This window comes from Crotalus tigris, unplaced genomic scaffold (assembly GCF_016545835.1).
Source record: "Crotalus tigris isolate CLP2741 ecotype Arizona unplaced genomic scaffold, ASM1654583v1 scf7180000024506.7606697, whole genome shotgun sequence".
NCBI lineage: Eukaryota > Metazoa > Chordata > Lepidosauria > Squamata > Viperidae > Crotalus > Crotalus tigris.
In genome coordinates, this window is record NW_024100678.1 from 23,984 (window position 1) to 46,498 (window position 22,515).

The 22,515-nt window shown below is 35.7% G+C and overlaps 1 protein-coding gene across 1 annotated transcript; it reads left to right on the top strand.

The window, feature by feature from the left end:
• Positions 1–3,065: 3,065 nt before the first annotated feature.
• On the top strand, positions 3,066–21,593 carry LOC120303844 (cardiomyopathy-associated protein 5-like; the record flags this gene model as incomplete). The annotated part of the gene is made up of 7 exons (XM_039333710.1): positions 3,066–3,261; positions 4,426–4,572; positions 7,652–7,799; positions 12,475–12,608; positions 14,969–15,068; positions 16,791–16,964; positions 20,962–21,593. Coding segments are annotated over 7 exons (1,152 nt in total), but the record flags the coding sequence as incomplete, so codon positions are not given.
• Positions 21,594–22,515: the final 922 nt, after the last annotated feature.

Below are 22,515 nucleotides of genomic sequence, written 5' to 3' on the forward strand. Positions count from 1 at the left end.
AGGAAGAAGAGCTGATTGAATGGATAATAAAGCTGTTAGGAGAAATGCTGAATATTGGCAAACAAGAAATGAAAAGAAAAACTGAAGGAGACAGATGGAGGCTGTTTAATGAATATAAATGGGTTGAGCATTCTTCCAAAAATACTTCAATCAAATTTTCTTTCTCATTCCAAACAATATATACAAAAACAGAGGAAGAATTACCTGATGATTCAAATGCATTGACCTGGAAAGTTATTTGGCAAAGGAAGAAAGCTAGAGTAAGACTGAAGAAAATAGAGGACCTATTAGATGGGATATTACTATAAAACAGATGTTTGAATATGGTTAAGAAAATAAATAACTGTTAGAAATAAAAGTATTATCATAATTAGAAGGATAGGATTTGTAACTAGAGTATTATACTTTGTTATGAGATGGGAAATATGAAAATTCTAAAAGAGTTTGAATAAGGGAAGCTTTTGGTTACCCAAATATAATTTATTATGAGAAAATTATAAGCAATAGAGATATTTTGAACATTGATGGGAAATTAAAATCTTTTAAAAAGCGGGAAAAACAGGATATTGATTGAACAAATGGATTTTAAGTGCAAGTGCAATTGAGATATGTTCTGGCTACAAAAGATATTATAAACTGATGCTATCAATATTATGTATAATACCAGAAATTTGTGATGAGAATGTCTATATTTCATTGTATATGTATTAAAAGTTACAAGAATTATATTTGCCCAGTGTGGAAAAATGCATATCACCGGAAGAAGAGAAGATCAAGGAAGCACTGGATGGGGTAGTATTGGAACTAGACTGAGAAAGTTAATATGTACCACCGAATTACCAATGGACCCAGACAACACATTGTTTATTAAGTACTCATGATTGTAAAATTAGAAAATTAATAAAATACATATTTTGCCAATCTGTAGATTTTTTTTGTTTTGTTTTTAAAAAAAGCTCTTCAGTTCAAATGACATTGGAATTGACAACTAAATGCAACAGATCTGTGACTTACAATTTAAGGTTTTTAAAAGTGTAACTGCAGAAGGGCTGAAGGAGAAGGGAATCTCACTAGGTTTAATAATGCTGGGAGGGAAATACTGGCTTGTAATTGTATTTGTTTATCAAATGTATACACTGCCCATCTCATTGTATAAGTGACTCTGAATGGTTTACAAGAAAAAGACCATAAAAATCCTTACAGACGATGTACAAAGTTAAAAAGGTGCAGAGAGTATCCTCAAACCACCAATCCCCATAGGGCTGCTCACCACTATTGGGTCCCCATGATAGTCTTTTGGAAGGCCAGAAAAGTGAGGGCCAGCTTCACCTCTGGACAAGATTTTTACAGGGAGAGAGCAATAGTACCTTTATATCTCCTGCCCCCTAATTATTTGCCTAATAAACTTGGAGGGGTTTTCATTGGAGAAATGGCATTAGAACAAATCCTGTTTTCCAGTACTGGGACCTTGATTGGTTAACTTCCTACCTGAAACTGCTATTGAACAGGAAAACAGTAGGCAATTTAATCAGGAATGCTTTCTATATGCCGTCTAATTGTGTTCCCATTCTCTTGCCTTTGAAGTAGCTGCTGCATTTCCAGGAAATAAATCATCTAGTTTGTATTCAGTAATGGGAAGGAAGCATATTATGAATGTCAGGGAGCTCTTTGCTTTAAACACAAAGAATCTGCTAATGTCAGCAGGTTTTTTTCTGCCAAAGACACTCATGATTCTGTCAGAAAGTAACTTAAAAAGTGGGTGAGTGGGGAAAAGCTTCTTCCAGCCAGTACAAATCTACTAAAAGAGGGAAAAGATGTGATATGGAGAAGCTTAATGTTGAGGTGTGACATTTTTAGACTACTCTGAAAATTTCCATTTCTTACACATTTAGCTTCCTTCAGAATGCTAGCAGGTTATACTGAATATGGTATGAATACATATCTCTCTATATGTTTCCAAGACAAATTATGCATCAATATTTGAATATAGTAGCATTTTTCTATCCAAGTGTTCCTAATGCAATCACTAAGCTAAATTCCCATGTCTTTAGGGAGTGCCTTGGCAGGCAGGCAGTTTTTTCAGCTATAAACCTTATTGTGTATTTGTAGCATAAATATTTTCTGAAGGCCAAGCAAGAAATCACCACACACATCCTTTTGTTCTTTTTCCCAAAGTCATTTTTACTATATGACTGTACTGTGCGGCTTGAGCTCTAGTGAAGATATATAGAATTGGGTCATTTAATTTTATTTATTCTGACCCAGACTGATTATTAGGCAGAGGGTGTCTAGGTCTCAGGCTGCAGAAGCTAGCAAAGGCAAGCTTTTATCCTCTTTGAATCCCCAGCTTTTCTCTAGACCAGGTCTCCTAAACTAAGATGTTGTTTCAGGTATAGTGGTACCTTGGTACTCAACTGCTTTGAAACTCATCAAATTTGGTACTCAATGCATTTTGATGTGAAAATTTTATCCCAGTACTCATTGTTTGTTTGGTACTCAATGTACTAGCTAGAACCTGCTAGTGTCGGCTGCTTTGTGACTCACTATATTATTGCTTATGGAAAAAATGTGTTTGGTACTCGGCGTTTTTGGTACTCATTACACCTCCTGGAATCAGTTAATGATGAGTACTATGGTACCACTGTATCATAAAGAGCAGTAGTCCAATGAAGAAATACCATTTATTCATCTAATTTCAAAAAATGGGATGAAAAAGTGATGCTATCTGTGCCTCAATCAGATCTTAGACCTATCCTATATTCCTATAAACAAGTAAAAAGGAATAATAATGAATTTAAGGGACAGCTCCAAAAATCTTGCTGGGACATTCTCTGCTCAATACTAGAAAAATGAAAAAAGTTGGAAAGTGAAAGAAATTTGTTCAGTTTGTGAATTTACTTAATTTGTACTGCTCAAAGTTATATTTGAGTTGGGAAGCAGAATTTGAGATTCAAGTTTCCCTTGACTACAGAGAATGTACCAAATGTATGTGAAATGCCATGTAAACTTTTTTTTTAAAAAAAAGATGAAAATAGGTCAGAATGAATTTAAGAGTATAAAAACAGAATAAAATTATACTTGACCTTATAACTGATTATATTTTTTTCCCAGTCCCACATAGTCCAAAATTACACCCTCAGGATCCAAACTCAGCTACCAGCACATCGATTGCTGTCTACTGGACTGTGAATGAAGATGATCTCATTGATTTCTTCCAGGTTTATTGTATGGAGGAATCCCCAGGAAGCAAAGAGCAAAGTGGTGTGTGAGTCTTTCTGAATGGGGATGGTGGTGTTGGGGGGTGGAGTGGGGAAGGAAGAATTTACAGAAACAAAATAACAACAATAATATCATCAAGTGTAGTAAAACTATTTTGAATATTCTTACTCATTGTGAGAAGAAATTGTGTTGTTTTGCCTCAGGGACTCAGCTTGTTAGTAATTTTAGGCTGGGAAGATTGTTGTTAAGCAGGACTTCTACTGCTTCTAGATTTAAATTGGGGTTGTTTTGTCATGTAGCCTGATGTTGATAAATTCAGTTAGTCTATGTTATTATCAATAAGTACAGGTAGTCCTTGATTTACAACTGTTTGTTTAGTGACTGTTTGAAGTTACAACAGCACTGAAAAAAGTGACTTATGACCATTTTTCACAATTGTAGCATCCCCATGGCCAAGTATCAAAATTCGATGTTTGATAACTGGTTCATATTTATGACGGTTGCAGTGTCTTGGGGTCATGTGATCATCTTTTGTGACTTTCTGACAAGTAAAGTAAAGTCAATGGGGAAGTCAGATTCACTTGACAGCCATGCTACTAACTTAGCAACTTCAGTGATTCACTTAACAACTGTAGCAAGAATGGTCTTAAATTGGGGCAAAGTTCACTTAACAAATGTCTCACTTAAAACAGAAATTTTGGACCCAGTTGAGGACTACCTGTATTTTTTTTTTAGAAATAGCATTTTCTTGCTATTCTGTGTACAGACTACAAAGAAAATACAATAAAAACAAATACATTTAGCAACTATATAATGGTTCAGACAGAGATCATGTCAGAACCATGGGATTGTTGGGTTCCCCTCTCTACTAGTCTTTATGGCTGGTGGGATCCTGACATTGAAAAACCCCCCAAAGAGCTCAATCCAGTGGAGAGTTTAAATCAATCCAAACATAGTTGAGTTTAAATTATTTTCTTTGTGTTGTTTCTAATAGAAGAGGAGCATTTAAAAAAAAAACACAGCAAGTGGATGGAGAGACACTTTGTAATATGACCCATGTTTATTTCTTCCCTTTCCAACTGCTGTGTAGAATTTTTCTGCCAATCCACTCTTGTTTGGTCAACTGTTTAACTTGCTATTGTATGAAGCAAAAGGGCATTTTCCATGGCTTCTTGCACGTATACATGTTGCTTTTATTTGCTGTAGGTTTTGTTGAAGAATATCGTGTCATTGTGAAAGAGAGTAACTGCATTTTGGAGGATCTGGAACCTGGTCACTGCTACAGAGTATGGATCATGGCCATAAATTATGCAGGATGTAGTTTTCCCAGTGGCAAATCCATATTTAGAACTGGTAAGCTCTTGGTCTTTTAAATATTTTTTCTCCTCAATATTTACAGTTGTGACCTAAGGAAGTACAGAGGACATATCATAAAATTGCTAAAACAAAAGATTTTGAGGGGGATGTGTTCTGTATTTACACCTGCATGGGTGTTATATAGTTAATTCTGTCTTAGTCTGTTTTACTCACATGGGACTGTCTCATCCATTAGAGTTTATAACATGGAAGTCTCCTCTGATTATTTCCATATATTAAACATACCCAGCCTTAAATGTGGTAATTAGGATTAGAGGAAATGTTAAGATGTTACAGGTTACAGCTTATGCATTTTAATTGTTAATTGGTATTATTTTAGTTAACTATTGTGTAAAATAATTACAATATTTATATTAAGAACATCAAATAAAAATAAAGAGTAACAGAAAGAATAAAAATATTTAAAATTACCTTCATCTGAGGCAGTGGGATGTTGAAAAATATTTTGTACGCTTTAAACTATATATTCATTTGCATGGACTTTTTAAAAACATTTTAACTATGGAATACAGATGTTTAACATGGGACATAAATGAAGCCAATTCCACCCCCCAAAAGGAACAAAGTATTCAAATATCTAAACAGGATATAATTTTTCTTCAGGAACACATATTAGGAATAAAGATGTTAAATAATTAATTTACAAAATTTAGGAAAAAAATTTATGTCAACAGGATAAAACAAAACTAATGGTGTTACTTGATACATCAACCCTTAACTGAAAGCACAATAACAGCTGATCCAGATGGTAGATATGTGGAAGTAGAAATAGAAATAGATGGCCAAAAATCCTGCTGGGAATAAATGCTGGGAATTTTTGTTTTTCTTTGAAGACCTTTCGCTTCTCATCCAAGAAGCTTCTTCAGCTCTGACTGGATGGGGGGGGGGAGGATGGAAGGATTTATACTCCTTGCAGGCAGCTGGTCATTTACATCCTTTTAGAGAGTTGTTGGGGCAACCTGGAGGTTTATCTGTGTTGGACATCCTTCTCTGAACAAAGGGGGAGGGATATGACATCATCTATCTCCAATCCACAACACAGTCCTTTCAGCAGTTCCAAGAAGGCTCCATACCCATTTGCACTACTCAGTTGACCCTGATGACACAGATAAACAAGAAAGTCCAGTTGCCTCATGAAAAAGCACCTTTGGGATAACTATGATGTGGATGAATGAGAATCTCCAGAGACCTAGTGTTAAAACCTACCATATCAAAGTTGGTGACTGAATGCTGTGGTATTCCCACAACTGGATAGAGCATTCAAAAAGATAATCAAAACTACCCTAGAAAAATTGCCAAAATCCTTCTTTGGACTTGTATAAAATGTAATGTTAGTGGATATTTGGAGACAAAAAAATGGTAATTCTAGAGAATACATTATTTTTCACTAAGATGCCAATCATTGTTGAGAATAGACATAATATGGATTTATAAAAAAATAGCTATTTTAGTTAAATTTTGATTTTACAAAGTTACAAGCAGACCAGGGGTTCTGATAAATTTAAAATAAGATTTTGGAATCAATAATAAAAAAAATCTTCCTGTGGGAAAATGATTAGAGGGAACTAAGATTACAATTAAAGGAGAATAAAACATAAACTTGAAACTTAAAACAATTACAGAATGAAGCAAAATATTCTAACTGAAGGATATGTTTGAAAAATGGACTTAGAAATTAATTTTAATAGAGTCAACAGAGACATTTGCCTCTATCACTATTGTAGCTAAAAGATGTTATGGAAAAGGAAGAGGTTTTACCTGACAAGATCAAGACTGAGTTGAAAGTGAATTTAGAAATTACAAGCTAAAAGAATGACATAGAAAAAAATGATATTATTTAACATATGGCATATTCACATCACAAAAAAGATTGTACATTAGAGATACAAAATAAACTATGGTAGCTAATGTTTAAATAATTAAAATGGATATGTAAACAATAAAGCAAGTGAGTGACCTGGATAATTTCCCTATATTGGAGATATAAAAGATGCTTGTTAAAATTTGGAAGAATCTTGTTAAAAGGGACCAATAAAAATGAAAAGAAATAAAGTTTTAAGACATTATTTGAATGGACTAAAGATTCAGGCTGTTACAAGTAAAAGAAAGGAATATACAGTTTGTTTATGTGATCAAGGTTAAAATAGATATGTTATTATTTCTGGTGAGTGTTAATGGATTTTAGCTGAAACCAGGACAGAAATGATGATGCTTTATGGATTTGTTTGTAAATTAGAGATCAAATAAGAGGAAGTGATGAAGGTAGAACATAACTTCTTTATATACTTCTTTTCAATTAATATATTATTTTCTTTCTTTTCTGTTTCTATTTCTTTTTTTCTTTTTTTCTTTCTCTCCTGCACCTCCTGTTCTTTCCTTTATTCTTCTACCTTTTTTTAGTTTGTATTAATTTTTACTATTGTAATTATAATTTTTAATAAAATTACTTCTCCTTAATTGTTCACTGAGAATAGAAAAAGATTGAAAGCTGGTAATTTCACTTTAATATATCTACTACTATTTGATCACCATTCCTTAGAACAGATATTAACCTAGCAAACTTAGCAAGCGGAGAAGAGAAATATCATACAGGTAGTCATCACTTAACAATGGCAATTGAATCAGAATTTCCATCACTAACCAATGCAATTGTAAAGTGTGACATCATGTGACTGCATCACTTATTAATAGCAGTATTTCTATCATTAAGTGACTCTTATACCATCGTTAAGCACAACATCCCATGATTGCTATTGACTTTGCTTGTCAGAAGCCAGCAGTGAAGGTCACAAATGACAGTCAATGACTGTGGGATACTGCAACCATTGTAAGTACTAGGATGGATCCTAAGCACCATTCATTCAGCACCATGTTAAATTCTAATGGTCAACGAATAAGTGATAATTAAGAGATGACTACCTCTGAAGAAAATAAAAAGCAAACAAGTAGAGATGGCAAAGTTTTAATAGGTTAGGAGAAAAATGTCTGGATTTTTGACTTCCAGTGTGTAGAAACTAGCAATTGTGGTTCAGCAAATATGCCCCTATATTCACAGCTCCTCCAACTCCGGAAATAAAATCAGAAGAGTGCACCATCTGCTGGGACACGGCCACTATTCGATGGAGCACCAGCAACCTGGAAGCAACAGACTCCTTCACACTTGAATACTGCAGACAGTATTCCCCTGAAGGAGAAGGCCTCAGGTCAGTCTCTTGGGCTTTGAGGCACAGATAAAATGCAGTGGGGCTAAAGAGTTTTTTCTATGTCAAAGCAAGAGTGTTCTCTTTTCTTGATTTTCCTACAGAAAATAAGAAATCCATTTTTGCAGAGTTGTGAAAATTCTGCAAGATGTTAATCTTTGTGACTGTATTCCATAAATCATGAATACTTTTATTTTGTGCTAGCAATGTACAAAAATAGTTAGAAAGCTAAGCTCTTTGTTCCTCCTTATTTAGATCACATCCAGGCTATTTAGAGAAGAATGAAAAGACAGGGGCCCAAATTGATGGGAATGGACTCCCTTGTTGTTTTTTCATGTATCTTTCCCTTATAAACCATGATCCTTCAAAGCTGGAAGTCTCCAATGGTATCTTGTTTCCTGATGACTGTCCTGCTGTTATGTGAGATACAAAGAGTGGATGGTTTTCCTAGCTCCCCAAGTTACTTCATAGCTTTGCAAGTATTTAGCTCTGTTTTTGTCCCCCTCAAGAATTAATTTGCCATGCTATTAAAATTGCAAGATACAAATCCTCTTATGTTTCACCACCACCACTCATTTCTGCAAAAAAAAAAAAAAAACAAACAAACCCAAAGTAGGATATTCAGGATGTTAATGATCACAAAGATAGATTATCACCATTTAAAAAAAACCTTAAAGATTCTGGTTGTGATTGGAGACATGTATGTAGAAAAGAGGGAAGAAGAGGAGGATTATTTATAGGTACCAAAAAACTACAGAAGTACGGTATATTCTTTCTGTCTTTTTCCTTCTTACGCCTGCTGCACTCTTTCAAAAATTATTGTAGCCAATCACTTCATAAAAGCTAAAGGAAGTATCCTGAAAAACTGGCAGAATTTGTCATGCTTTGATAGTACAATGGAGCTATTCTCTGCCAGCAGTGTGTAGCTCTATTTTATAAAATTTTCTATGCAGATAATCTGTAACACTTCAAATGTTTTTAAAGATTGATTTTCTCATTTCTCCTCCAGGATAGAAATATCAGGATTTAACCATTTGTGATAGTTTAAAATACATTAAATTCTTGCGATCAGAAGAACTAAGTGAACCATTTATTCTTTTTGCCAGAAGCAATTTCTTATGTTATATTATTTAATCTAGCTTTCCCCAGATTGGTGTCTTCACAATGGGTTAGAAAATAGCTCATAGATTGGTCAGTCAGTATGGTCAGTCAGTATGCTTCCTGCTGCTTCTGGTTATATCAATCATTAAGAATTAAATACATCTCCTTGTTGATAATCTTAGCCTAGATTACTTTTCTTGACCAATAGAAACATATCATGCTGTATTTTGCCAGTGGCTGAGGCTAGCAATCTGATTTTTGAGCCAAATTCAGTGATGGATTTAATCATTTAAGCCCCACACAATTTCATATTAATTATCTGAAGATGAACCTCCTTTGCTGTCCTTCTCCTGTGCCCCAACAATAAGATGCTGTCGTTTGCTCCAAAAAAGGGTCTTTTCATTATCTATCAGCAGCTGAAGACCTTTTTATTCTCCTGATCAATTTAAATAAAGTCCCACTCTTTGTATGTTCATATCCCTTTAAAGCATGCCTGACAGGGGCAGGGCTTTGATCATGCCCTGTGATTGCCACCTTGACTTTTGTTTTATCTTCCTTTCAGTGACCTGCTGTCTCTTTCCTCATGAATGCTGTATGTATGCCAGTGCCATCTTTGCCCCCTCCCCCATCCCATTTGCACCTTGGATTTTAAACAGAACACTTTTTTGGTCCTTTATCTGCTAGAGTCAGCAGGTACTATATATAAAGCTAGACTAGTATCATGTTATCCAGGTTCCACCCCTTCCTGCTTCTGTGAAGAATGGGTCTTTTAGAATGATGTCAAACAACCACCTCATCTTGTGTGCTTCTATGAAGAATGGGTGTGATGTTACTTAGCTCCCTTAGGGTGTGTATCTGTGTGTGCTCCTTCAAATCATTCTGATCCTTGAATCCAGATTAGAATCCACATTAATAGTCTGTTAAGTTATTTGCTATATTGAAATGTGCCATTCTGTTATCCCTATGCGGGAGATAGAACTGCATTAAATTGCTAGCTTCCATTCACCGGAAGTCTAGGTTTGTTTTCTGTGCTTGCTCCATATGTTGGCACTTCCTCAGCAATCTGGAAGAGCAGATTTGTTATGTGAAAATATTGTGAATGTGGAATGGTGTGTAGGAGGCTACTGATACCAAAGTGCCAAGCCCTGCACATTGTTACTGCTCTGTTCTTAACCAAGGCTGTGGTTCAAGAGATTTCTCTCAGAAAAGAATTCAGAAATTGGACCCTTGATTTTTTAAAAATATCTACTGATAAATTCTAGAAATTTCCTTTGGCTCTGATAAAAGCCTAGTCAGAAGAGAACGAAGTTTTAACCCTTGGAAAGTACCAAGTTGGCAGAGAGTAATGTAAGGGTTTGGACAGACTTCTACCGAAGGTGTAGAATACAGATACAGCACCTCTACTGTGATCCTTCTTCTTAGTCAACATGTATTCTGTATCTTCTGTTCATTCACATGGTAAAGGATGCTGGTATAGCTCTTTCAACATAAAAAAAGGCTAAAATCTCACTAGCTTGTCAAATCTCATCCTAGTTCAGATTTCTCAAGAGATTATCTTGCAAGATTTCAGCTATTTTTTTTTAAAGTTGAAGGTCTACAGATCCAGGGGTGTTGCAAATAGAATGATGGCTCCCCCAGGTGGTTATGTTCTGCTTCCTGAACATTCCTTCTATTCCACGAAGCCAAGTTAAAAAAATCACATATTTACTTTACAGCATTGATTTTATGAGAAGAGTGCTCAAGCCAATTATAAAGAGCTTTAGCTCAGATCAAATCATAAAAAGAATCTGGGAGTCTATGAAATTCACTCTGGCTAAAAACTATTCTTTTTAAAGTTAGTGTATAATTCAACATTTAAAAAAAATAGAGGGAGGAGATAATGAACAATATAATTAGAGTAAATGTATTCTAGTTGCATAGCGACCAATCCTTAGTCAGGCATGTAGAAGTAAGGGGATTTTTGGACAACTTACAAACAATGTGTAGTGCTGAAAAACAAAAGCTAGGAAGGAAATAGTAGATGAATCCCTCTGGCTTTTTCAGTTTTTATTGCTTTTGCTGGAATCCTGGGAAGAAAAAAACCTAGAGCTTTCAAAACAGGGTCAGATAATGGTTTTTAACATAGCTAAGGGAGGTGAGCGTAGCATTGCATGAGCCATGCTGTGGGCTCTCATTAATTTCTCTTACCGCTGGTTCATCCAATAGGATGCAACAATACAGAAATTTATGTAATCTGTTAATCTGAAGTAAATGTCTATGCATGCTTTGGAAAACAATCCCTGTTTGTTACAGTATATTTTTTTAATTATTAAGCTTGGGGAAAAAATAAAAAAAGAGCAAGTATCAGTTTCAGTACTTGCGTGATATTACTAAAACATAAACTGAAAAGTAGTACCACCAGCAAAAGATATGGTCTACGTGCTTTAAAAAAACTAAAAATAGATTTCTTGTAAATATACGGGGGGGGGAGAATACAGACTAGCTTGCATGAGAAGATTTTTCTTTGTTTATTTATTGATAAAGAACTATTGGTGAATATCATATCCACAGGCCTATACTACAACCAACGTAGATTTTGTCACTGTAATGCTGCATAATAGTTTCTTTGACTATCCCATGCGCACGATCAAGCTCTGATCTTGATAAATTCCATACACTTCAGATTTAGTCTAGCCAATTCAAGAATATGAATTGTATGCAAGAATATACAATATGCATATGTGCAGTATAATAGGCAAAGTTATTTATATTCTATTAGTATCAGAATCCTCTGATATGAGAAAGAAACATTAAAGATTCTATTTTGAAATCTGGTTTGAAGATTTGTAATCTAAAATGAGATTTGGAAACAATTTTGGTTGTGAATCTCATGCTTGTGCTGCTCTCTCATGCTAATATTTGCTCCTTTTTCTCATGTTGGTAAAAGTAGAAGGCAATTGCTTTAAAAGTGCAGCCTTGTCATCTTGCCAAATCCCACTAATTCCTGCTACTACTACCCAGTTGATCATTAAGACACTGGTGAAATATAATAATAATCTTGCCTGATAATAAACACTTTCTGAAATTGTTTTGGATACTGCATTATGATCTCCCCCAAATTCCATAATGTAAACTTCCTAGTCATTCCATATACAACTTCAGTCTCAATTATTACAATTATTACAGAATTTCTTTTTTTAGAAATATCATTCGGCAGAATAACATTTGTGTGTATGGTGTTTGTGTGTGTGTGTGTGAGAGAGAGACAGAGACAGAGAGAGAGAGAGAGAAAGAGAGAGAGATGGAAATGTTGTGGAATTGTTTAACAATTGGAAATCTATTGGGAATCATTTGGAGGATTTGGTCTCAATTTTATTCTTCTTGTTTGCCATAATAAAAAAACTTACCATTGATATGTTCAATCAATATTGCAATATCAGTTTTATACAAAAACACACTTCTACCTTCCTTATCTTTTTCATAGGAAAAAGAGTCCATCTTCTGTCATTTGTTGCTCTTTTTTGAAGGTCGGGGAGAATTTTGAAGGGAAAAAATAGACTTTTTAATATGTTGACCATACATATTTCTGCTTTTTCAGATCTCTAGCTGGAATTCGTCAGCCTGAAATAAAGGTTCACCTACAATCAAACGTAAACTATTTCTTCTATGTGAGAGCAGTTAATACCTTTGGAACAAGTGAACAGAGTGAAGCTGCTCTAATTTCAACAAAAGGTAGGTAAACTAAGGAAAACTTTACAACAAATAATGTACAAACATTTGTATGCTTTCTTGCATATAGCATACTTTTTTGGTTTCCAGAAAAAAGCTGTATATTCAGATCTATTGAAGACCCAATAGCCATATGATTGAAGCTGATTAAAAAGAAGTGTAATTCAGATATTTTGGGGAAGACATTTGATGGATTGATGAAGCCGTTTGCTTTAAAATCAGGCTTGCTGAACTTTGAAATTATCATGCCAGATCTGTCTATTCTCTCTTGCCTCCCTTCCTCCCTCCCTCCATAGAGACACAAACATGTAGAATTGACTTATGGCAGCCAGTATCTCACCAGAGCCCTGGTGGTGCAGTGGTTAGAATGCAATATTACAGGCTGACTCTGCCCACATCCAGGAGTTAGATCCTGGCCAGCTCAAGGTTGATTCAGCCTTCCATCCTTCTGAGGTCGGTAAAATGAGGATCCACATTGTTGGGGGCAATATGCTGACTCTGTAAACCGCTTTGAGAGAGGGCTGTAAAGCACTGTGAAGTGAAGTCTAAGTGTTATCTTCCACTTAATGGACTATTTAATGCGTAGACTGATAGGAAGTCTGCATTTAGTAAGGATGTGTATAAATACAAAGAAGATACAAAAAAGGCTGTTCCATGTGTTATATTTGATAGCAAATTGATTCCTCAAAATGTATAAAAGTATAGTATCATCTCCCGTGCTATATTTAGAATACAACAAAGAATTATGGTAAGAAATCTGTGGAAGGCTAAAGTATGCAAGGCAGCATTGGTTTTAATGTTTAACCTTGACTGTTTGGCTTAATTGCATTGTACACAATAGCTGTATGAACAGAAGGAAGTTTATGATGGGTCATTTCATTGTATTGGGAGCATAAATAGTATTGAAAGGTTGTGACTCTGCAAAAGATTGGATTAATTGTCTTCCTGAATGCTATTATTCCAGACATTTATCAAAAGAAAACCAAACATATACATATATATTCTAAATGGGTTGGGAGTCAATACTTTGTTTCAGATGTAAATAGGTTAATGGTCACTGATTCAGTTGGCTGTGCTTTCAGAGATTGTAAGAATATTTCACGGTAAAATAAGAAAAAATATATTAATAGATCTGAGTTCATCAGCTTTTTTTTAACCTAACGTTGGTTTTCTTTCCTTTGTTATCCACAGACCTTTCCTCTAGTTCAGTGTTTCTCAACCTTGACAATTTTAAGGCATGTGGACTTCAACTCCCAGAATTCCACAGCCAGCATTGCTGTGCTCTAGTTATTCCTATAGCATTAGGATTCTTATAGGCCAATTGTCTTAAGAAAAGATCTTGTTTCTAAAGATATGCATATAAATGAACTCCTCATAAATTTCTATGGCAGATTCTTCAAAGAGGTCTCTGAGTTAAAATGCAGGTCATTCCCTAATAGAAAATCCAGGTTGTCTATCATTTTCTGGACCAAAGTCAATATGTAATGCGTAAGTGCATCTGAAGGGGAGTGGCTATTTCTGATTTATATGAAAAACGAATCTATAATGAGGATGTTTGTGTTTTGAAAGGAAGCATATAAGAGGGAAAAGTTAAGGTCTCCTTTGAATTGAACTGAACTCCTGGTAACTTCATGGAGATGGGAGAAGAACCTTGTCATTATCCTTCCTTCGGGATGCTTTTTCAACTTCCCAGGCTTAATATTTACATTGTTAAACAGAGTTTTCTTTGTGTAAGTTATAACAAAAATAATACTTGGAAGGGACCTTGGAAGTCTTCTAGTCCAACCCATAAAAAGCCTTATTGGGAAAGTTATATACTGTAAAAATAATATTATGTTGAGATGGTATTGTGCAAATTTACATTTTAAAAAATCTGTGGAAAATTGTGCACATAAGCTTGGCAAATTAAGGTAAGAAGTAGATGGAAAAAGATGCACTTGTGATTCTGGTGAATCATTTTTTTATGCTGCCTTTCTCATGCACATAGGAAAATAGACCAAATTTATCCTGATCCTTTTCCTTTGCTTTTTAGAGCATAATGTTCTAATGGCTTGATGGTTAGTAGAATGAATCCAACTTTCTAAGTTGAGATCAAACCTTAGTCTGGGAAAATGTGATAATTTTTTCCATTGACTTGTATAAAAACAGCAGAAACTTTATACTTGTGTGTTAGAGTTGGCTTTTAAGACTCTTATTTCTGAATGCTTAATTGAAAAAGAAATGGGGAGGCCTACCAATCTCACACAATATGTTTTTGTTATAGTGATTTCTATAGTTTTTAAGTTCTTTTAATAATACAACATGAACAGCAATTTCCCTCATTCATGAAATGGTGTTTATTTTTTGCCTATGAATTACAATAGGAACAAGATTTCATATAATGAGAGAACTTGTTCACTCTGTACTGCAAGTATCACCCAATGGAACCATGATATGCCTTCCAGATGATACTAATCTCACTGGGTAAGTTTTACTGATGCATGTTCTTTCTTTCTATGGGATAATATTTTCATCAGGATATGTGCATTAGAAACCATAAAAAAGACTTACTTAATAGAAGAAAAAGCCTTCCTTCCTTCCTTCCTTCCTTCCTTCCTTCCTTCCTTCCTTCCTTCCTTCCTTCCTTCCTTCCTTTCTTTCTTTCTTTCTTTCTTTCTTTCTTTCCACTTCAGGTTAGTTAACAAAACAACATATGTTAAGGAAGGCATAATAAAGGACAATAGAAAAATGATCATTTGGATGCATGTCAATTCATCAAAATATTCAAATGATTTCTCTTTTTTTTTTTCTTTTGAGGGAAGTGTCTTTGCTGCTTTGGTGCATTAGTGTATGTCCCTCTCCAGCCAGCCAGCAGCAACAGCTGGCCCTTAGAACTTCAGCTTTACACAAGTTATTTTTGTCTTTTAAATAGTAGGTTGCTTGTGGTCTTGCTCAAGATCATGTTTATTGCATGTTGTAGAGCCCCCTAACACTTTCTCTGCATATCACAACTAGTAAACAAGATAGAGAAAAAATGCAGGGCAAAACTTCTGTGATTCTTTCCAATCCCTTTACCAAGCAAAGGATGTTTCTATTTTGTCTGTGCAATAAAATAACATGTTGCATCTGTGTGTGCATGTTTGCTGTTTCCCCATGACACATTCATGTATGCGAATGTCTCCTCGGAAGCTTTGGAGAACTACTGTACATACAGTATACTCTACTTGGGGTCATACGATAAGGAGGGGAGAGGCTTTCATTCTAATGTATTCTAAATCATTTTCCAATTGGCTCTCCCAGAGAGATGAATTGGAGGAATCTGAGGAGGATTTTCAAACCCAACCTTCTTCCACCAGCATCTCCTCACCACGCCAAATGCAGTCTCATTCTCTTTGCTCTTGGGTAGTTGTCTTGTTGACAGAGTTCTGAGCCCCTTCTTATTTCTATCTTTCCCCACTTTCTGCTGGCTTGGAAAAAGTAACAGGGAAAGCTTCTGGAATACTTTTCCATCCCAATGCCAATAGTAGCCATAGAAAGTGCCTGCATTTTTCTTCTGTGTAATGAAGTTACATATTGCACCTGTATAGACTTTCTCTTTAGAGATATGTATTGTCTCTGTGCATTAGTGGTATCTGGATGCATGTAGATGTGTTGCGCATGTGTGAGAGGGGCCAATCAGAATGGAGATATATGTGTTGCCTGTGTGTATCTAAGTTGGGTGCCCATTTATATATTTATATTCTCCACTAATATACATTTATGTCTATTTGTGCACATGAGTGTGAACAGGGTAGGCTGCTCCACTCTAAACCACATGACCAGGAGGGAGAGAGGTTTATGAGTCAACAAATCAAATTCTAAGCTATTGCCCACCTACATCTGGGGAATTTAAAGTGGATTTTTTCCCCCTCTGGATTGGGCCCATTATTGAACTCAGTGTTTCTTTTGATGACTTCTCCACTCCAGATTTACTCTTGTTCCATTCTGTTTTCATAAAGGCATCCTTCTGACAGACATCAGAGTCCTTTTTACATCATTTGTTTATATCTTTCCATTGGTTTCAAAAGGAGAAAAGGGTTCTCTCTTACTCCAAACACTGTTAAGGTTATGGTGAAAAGCTAGGAGACTTGAGACTTTTATAAGGTTTGAGCTTGCATGATTTTTGGGGGAATGCAAGGCCGCTTTTCTTTGTCTCTCTTTGTGCAGAAGCCCACCAGTGCTGGGTGAGTGCTTGCCTGCACAAGGATGGCATTACTGGGAAATCACCGTCAGTGATTGTGGAGCTTACAAGGTTGGGATTTGCTCTTCAACGCTCCTAGAAAGTAGTGACCTGGGACAGAAAAACAATTCATGGTGCTTACATTGCTCCAACAAAACAAGGTAATACAAAGTAGCTCTTTATAGAAACTTCACTTAATGTACTTTAATGTTTTTCTTTGGTAGTGGGCACAGGCGGTCTTTTGAAATGCCCAAATTTGGAGCAGAAAGTTGGATTTTTCCAAATTTTCCCTAACCAGATGCATCTGTGTGTGTGTGTGTGTGTGTGTGTGTGTGTGTGTGTGTGTGAAGAAGCCAGAAACCATGGAGTGTAAAAAGTGTCAAGGCTTCAGTGTTGCTGACACAGCTCCCATTTCCTCTGATGGACATCCTAATCCAAAGGAATGAAAGAATGCTCCACAAAAACAATGAAAGTTTCTTAAAAGAGAGAATTGATAGCAAAATAAATGAAACTAAATTTCATTTTTGATGTGTGCCGTTGTGCCCACAGTAAAAAAATGACAATAAAAGTTATCTTATCTTAAAAAAAAATAATGTTGGAATTAATGGTCATAGAATATTAGTGCAAATGAGAATAAAAATAATAATCATCAGAAGCAGTGAAGATGATTTATTTCAAACTTGATTGTATGACTGATTACTATCCTTTCAAGTTATTGTCCTTAACAACAACACAGATTTCCTTTCTTGACAATCTGCTCCTAATCTGGTTTTTTACATTTTACAATGGTGCACCTGTAATTTAATCCATCCACTATGCTGCTGGTCATCCTATTCTTATCTTTTCTTCTACCTTTCCCAGAACCGGGGCCGTTTCCCAAAAGCTAGTTTTCATATAATGTCTTAAATTTATTAAAAGTAGGATTCTGTAAACATCTAGTAAGAACTCTGGGTTGAGTTGTTTGATTATTCATTTGTTGATTTTCTTGAATATCCATGGCATTCTCAGGAGTTTTCTCCAACACCATATTTCAGAAATATCATTGTTCTTCTTATTTTTCAAAATCCATTTGGCAATGTAAATGGTTAGAAAAAAAATTGAAGGAAAGGAAAAAACAAATTAGAATGCCAACCTTATTTCCCAATCTAGTGCTCTGCAGAAATTTTGGGACTGTAATACTCAGAATTCCCAGGCAGCCCATGGTTTGAGTTCTGGGAATTGTGGTTCCAATACATCTGGAAAGGTTGAGAATGATTGATGGAGTAATTCTCTAAGCTTGTTTAAATGAGCTCTCCTAAAATCCAATATATGAACAATACTATAAGCTGATTTGGTCATTTCCTTCTAAGGTTTCCACTGCTTTTACCACTTCAGCCAGTTCTTCTTGGCTTTGATCAGCTATAAGAGAACTAAACTTCACCCTTCTGAAAGAAAAAATAGGAAGACCTCCCTAAGGGTTCTGCTGTTTTGGCTGAGTTGTTTTTCCAAGAGATGTCTAAATGTCCTATCATTATTATTTCTTTGTATCCTGAAAATTCTGTATTCCAGTCCAGAAAGGCAGTATCCTGATTTTCTATCTGATTTGGTGATCTATAGTACTACAGTATATCTTTCTTCTTTCCCCTTCCTTGTATTCCTATCCCAAAAATCTTGGCTACAATCTTGTTCCCAAATTCCTGAATCTCAGTGCATGTATACATTTCTTTCACATGCCCTTCAATCGTTGCATTCCATTGATGAGTTTCAGAGAATCATAGAACCAGAAGGTTTGAAGGGAGTATGGAAGTCTTCTTCTTCAAGACTCAGCCTAGGAATCTCAGATCATCTTGGGCCAATGGCAGTCCAACCTTTTTCTTTTTCTTTTTTGATGTCCAGTGACAGACCACTCATGGTTCTATGAGTCAGGCTGTTTCATTGTGTAATAGCTCCCATGGCCAGAAAATAACTCCTTATTTTGAATTTAGGTTGAATAAATCTACACCTGCTACCCTATGATAGTCTTTCAAGTATTGGAAGACTGGTATCATGCTTTGCCTTTGTCTTCTCTCCTTTAGGCTAAACATATTCAGTTCTTATAGCCAAGTTTCATAGGAACTTCACCATCTTTGTTGTTTTTGTCTGCATAGTTTCCAGTTCCTCAGCATCCTTTTTGTATTGTGATAACTAAAATTCTCATGTCCCATAATCTTAACATTACACCACTGTTGATATATTCCAAATTTCATCCTTTGGTTGTTTCGACTAGATCATATTCTCTTTCCTGCATTAAGATTTCTTGTTTTTTCCCTGTTTCCATACTTCCATTGGCAAGTTTTCATCATCCCTGCAAAGTAGCCATTGCTGTTTCATTTATAATTGAAATTGAATAATATGTAAACAAATTTGAATTCAAGCTTCCATCTCTTTCTACAAGAATGGGAAGAACAAAATTTCACTATAAGGTTCTCTTCCTGATTTTCTGGTTGTATAATTTTCATTAATTGAAATAGGAGCAGAGCTTTGAACTCTTGCTATTTGTTGTTGTAATGAATCCTCCAACCATGAGATCCATCTGTTGTATCCTGGGGCAATTTGCTGCATAGTTAATACATTGCTCCCATGGCTGCTTCACTGGAGGTCATCTGATGATATAACTGTATTGGGAGTGAAAGATAGACTAGTTTTCTTGGAGTGAATCCAGAACTTTGCAATGCTGGATGATCGTTAGCTAGGAATAGTACTCTAGTGATATACTCTGTCTTGTTTTTCTGGCAGATAAGGTCACATTGTGGTGGTTTTCAGACTTCTCTTTTTCATATCTAATCAGTATTTTTAATTTAACAATCATCCATTGAAAAGGGTGGTTAGTATCTGTAATGCTGTATTTCAAAATGAGTGCTTCATGAAAGATATGTAGCATATATACTTCCTTAGTAATCATTTCAGCAGCCCTGTAAGAATGACCACTTTGATCAATACTATGGAGATACTTATTTCTATGTGGAAATGCATATGTAAGAAGATATATGGGGATGGGTAGGTCAGAACTATTCTCCCTCAGGTCCCATTATCAGATTGCATACCAAAAAAATACTGGAATCCATACAGCCCATTTGTCATCAGATACTGTAAGTTAATTTAGGTTAACAAGCCCCCCTTCTCAATCTCTGCTCCCCACCCATCCATCTTTTGTTATCATATTGATGTATTCTCATTTTCTTGATCATTGTTTTATTGTGTTACTTCTCTTTTGTTTATTCTTCTTTCCATTTCTTCCTTTTTATTATAAGCCACCTAGAGTTAACCCCATGGTGAGATAGGTGCCAAATAAATTTAACAAATAAAAATGAATACATTCCCCAAACTAGTTCTAACTTTAAAATAAGCCAATGGGTTTATGGAACAAAAGTTACAACGATCAGCAAATGTGCCTTGCCTGTTTTCCTGAGCTTTGTGTTTCTGTGAGGAGGATAGAGGCCAGACAGACATAGCTTCTTCTTGCCAACCTATTGCTTTTGTACAAGTGAATAGTCAATTCTGTATCTAGAAGGAAGAGACGTATATCATCAGGCCTATAGGCAGTACATTATGTAGAGCTATCCCTGTCTTGATCTGGTGCTTTTTAATTTGTTGAGTTGTAACTTGCCTAATTCCCAGGTAGAATAGAAATGCCCAGTCTGGAACCTGCCTGAGAATGCAGGTAAATGCAGAGCAATGCATTTGGAAGGGTATGAAGCAAATAAATTATATACAATATCCCAAAGAGTATATAACAGCTCCAGATAATATATATTGCTTTTCTTGCCCAAAATAAATCCAGTTAAATGCTTGTCTTTTTTAATGATCCTGTGCATATATTCTAATTGATTTGTATTTTTATTCAGGGCTTTTCTCATTACAAAAGGGAAATGTTGGAATGCATTATTAAGCAATGGGATTCCAGATCCTTATTCCTAAGATCTAAAAATAAAGTAACCTGTCGAGATCAGGTGGGGAGTTCTGCACAGTACTTTTCAGATCTTAGAAAAAAAAAAAATCTCAATCCCAGGAGCTGGTTACAAATTGGCCTTTGCAATCAGGTTGGCTTAGATGAGATCTAGATAGTGTTGGACTAAACAAATTCTGTGTTGGATCTTTGCAATGGATTTGTGTTGATTTTATATTTTTTGCTCTTTGCAGTTCTGTATATAAAGTTCTCCACAATGGTGAGATGAGTGAAATTATGGTGACTGAACAGCCTGCCCGGATTGGCATTCTGCTAGACTATAATACTGGAAGGCTCCTATTTCTCAATGCAGAGAGAGGGCAGTTGCTGTCTGCTATCAAGTATAAATTCACTAAAGCAGCTTATCCTGCTTTTGTACTGGAACAATCGGGGTTTCTCAACCTGCATACAGGCATGGAACTACCAGAATTTGTAAAGCAAAGCTGAACATTCTCTTCTGAATCACATACAAAAGAAAAGAAAAAGAAAAAGAGGAATTTGGTAAAAAGACTTGAGATGGGTTTTTTCTTTATATTCAATGGCCATAATTCAGAGAAATGGTCAGAGAGTTTGGTGATTCTATAAGTTTTCTCTTCTGTTCAGAAACACTACACAGACAGAAACCCAGAAACTGTGGGGAAGTTTCAAGACCAGAAAAAAAAACTGAGAAGCTCACAGAGTACATGTAATCCATCCACAGGCCTGCAAGGAATTTGGATGGTGCCCAAATTCTTTCCTCTAGTTATTTCTATTCACTGGAATCGTGTGCTCAATGCTTGCATAGAAATCCTAAATAAAATCTCACCACTTAACTATTTTTCATGCACTTTGTTGCAGGTATCAAATTACTTTCTGGAGGAAAAGTGTTTATGTTACTATATTAACATTAATGATATATTAAAATAATGAATTAAATATTAATATTCATTAATATCCAAAGACTTGATATGCTCATGCAACACCTATTGGCTGAAGGGTTCTAGAAGCTTCTTTTGCATTAGGTACCTTGGTTTCAGGTCCAACAGAATTGGCAAGATCAAGCAAGCAAGAACATTCAGGAAGGTAGCTTTAATGCCAATCAGAAGTAAACATGGGACCTTGGAAATGCAAATAAGAACTTTCCACCTTCATTAACTGTGTATTAAAGCCAGTCAAGCTTCTCTGAGAAATTTGAAATGCACCTTCTTGGATTTCCCTCTACTTGTGCTTAGTGGATTTATGTGAATTTTATTTATTTAACTCATTTATATAGCTGCCCATGAGTGGTGTGGTGACCTAGAGGTGGAACTTTTGCCTCACAATCAGGACGCTGTGAGTTGGATCCTAGGTAATGGCAAATATTTCTCTCTCAGAGCTCAATGAGTAATAGTCTACTGCGAACTCCGTCTAGGAGTCAGGAGGGCATCTATCCAGCAAACACTCTAGCTCCATTCATTTGCCCTGACTCCACCCCAATGCAAGGAATTACAGGGTTGTTAAAAGAAAAAATATATAGCTGCCCATCTTTCAATCAACTTTGTCAGCTGCCAATCAAAAATCAGCTGACATCCACCATCTCTTGATTATTTATATCATGGATAGACCATCATGTAGAACAGGGGTCTTCAGACTTGGCCCTTTTATGACTTGTGGACTTCAACTCCCAGAATAGCCAGGCACGCTAGCTGAGGAATTCTGGGAGTTGAAGTCCACAAGTCATAAAAGGGCCAAGTTTGAATACCCCTGATGTAGAAAATCTATGTGATTGC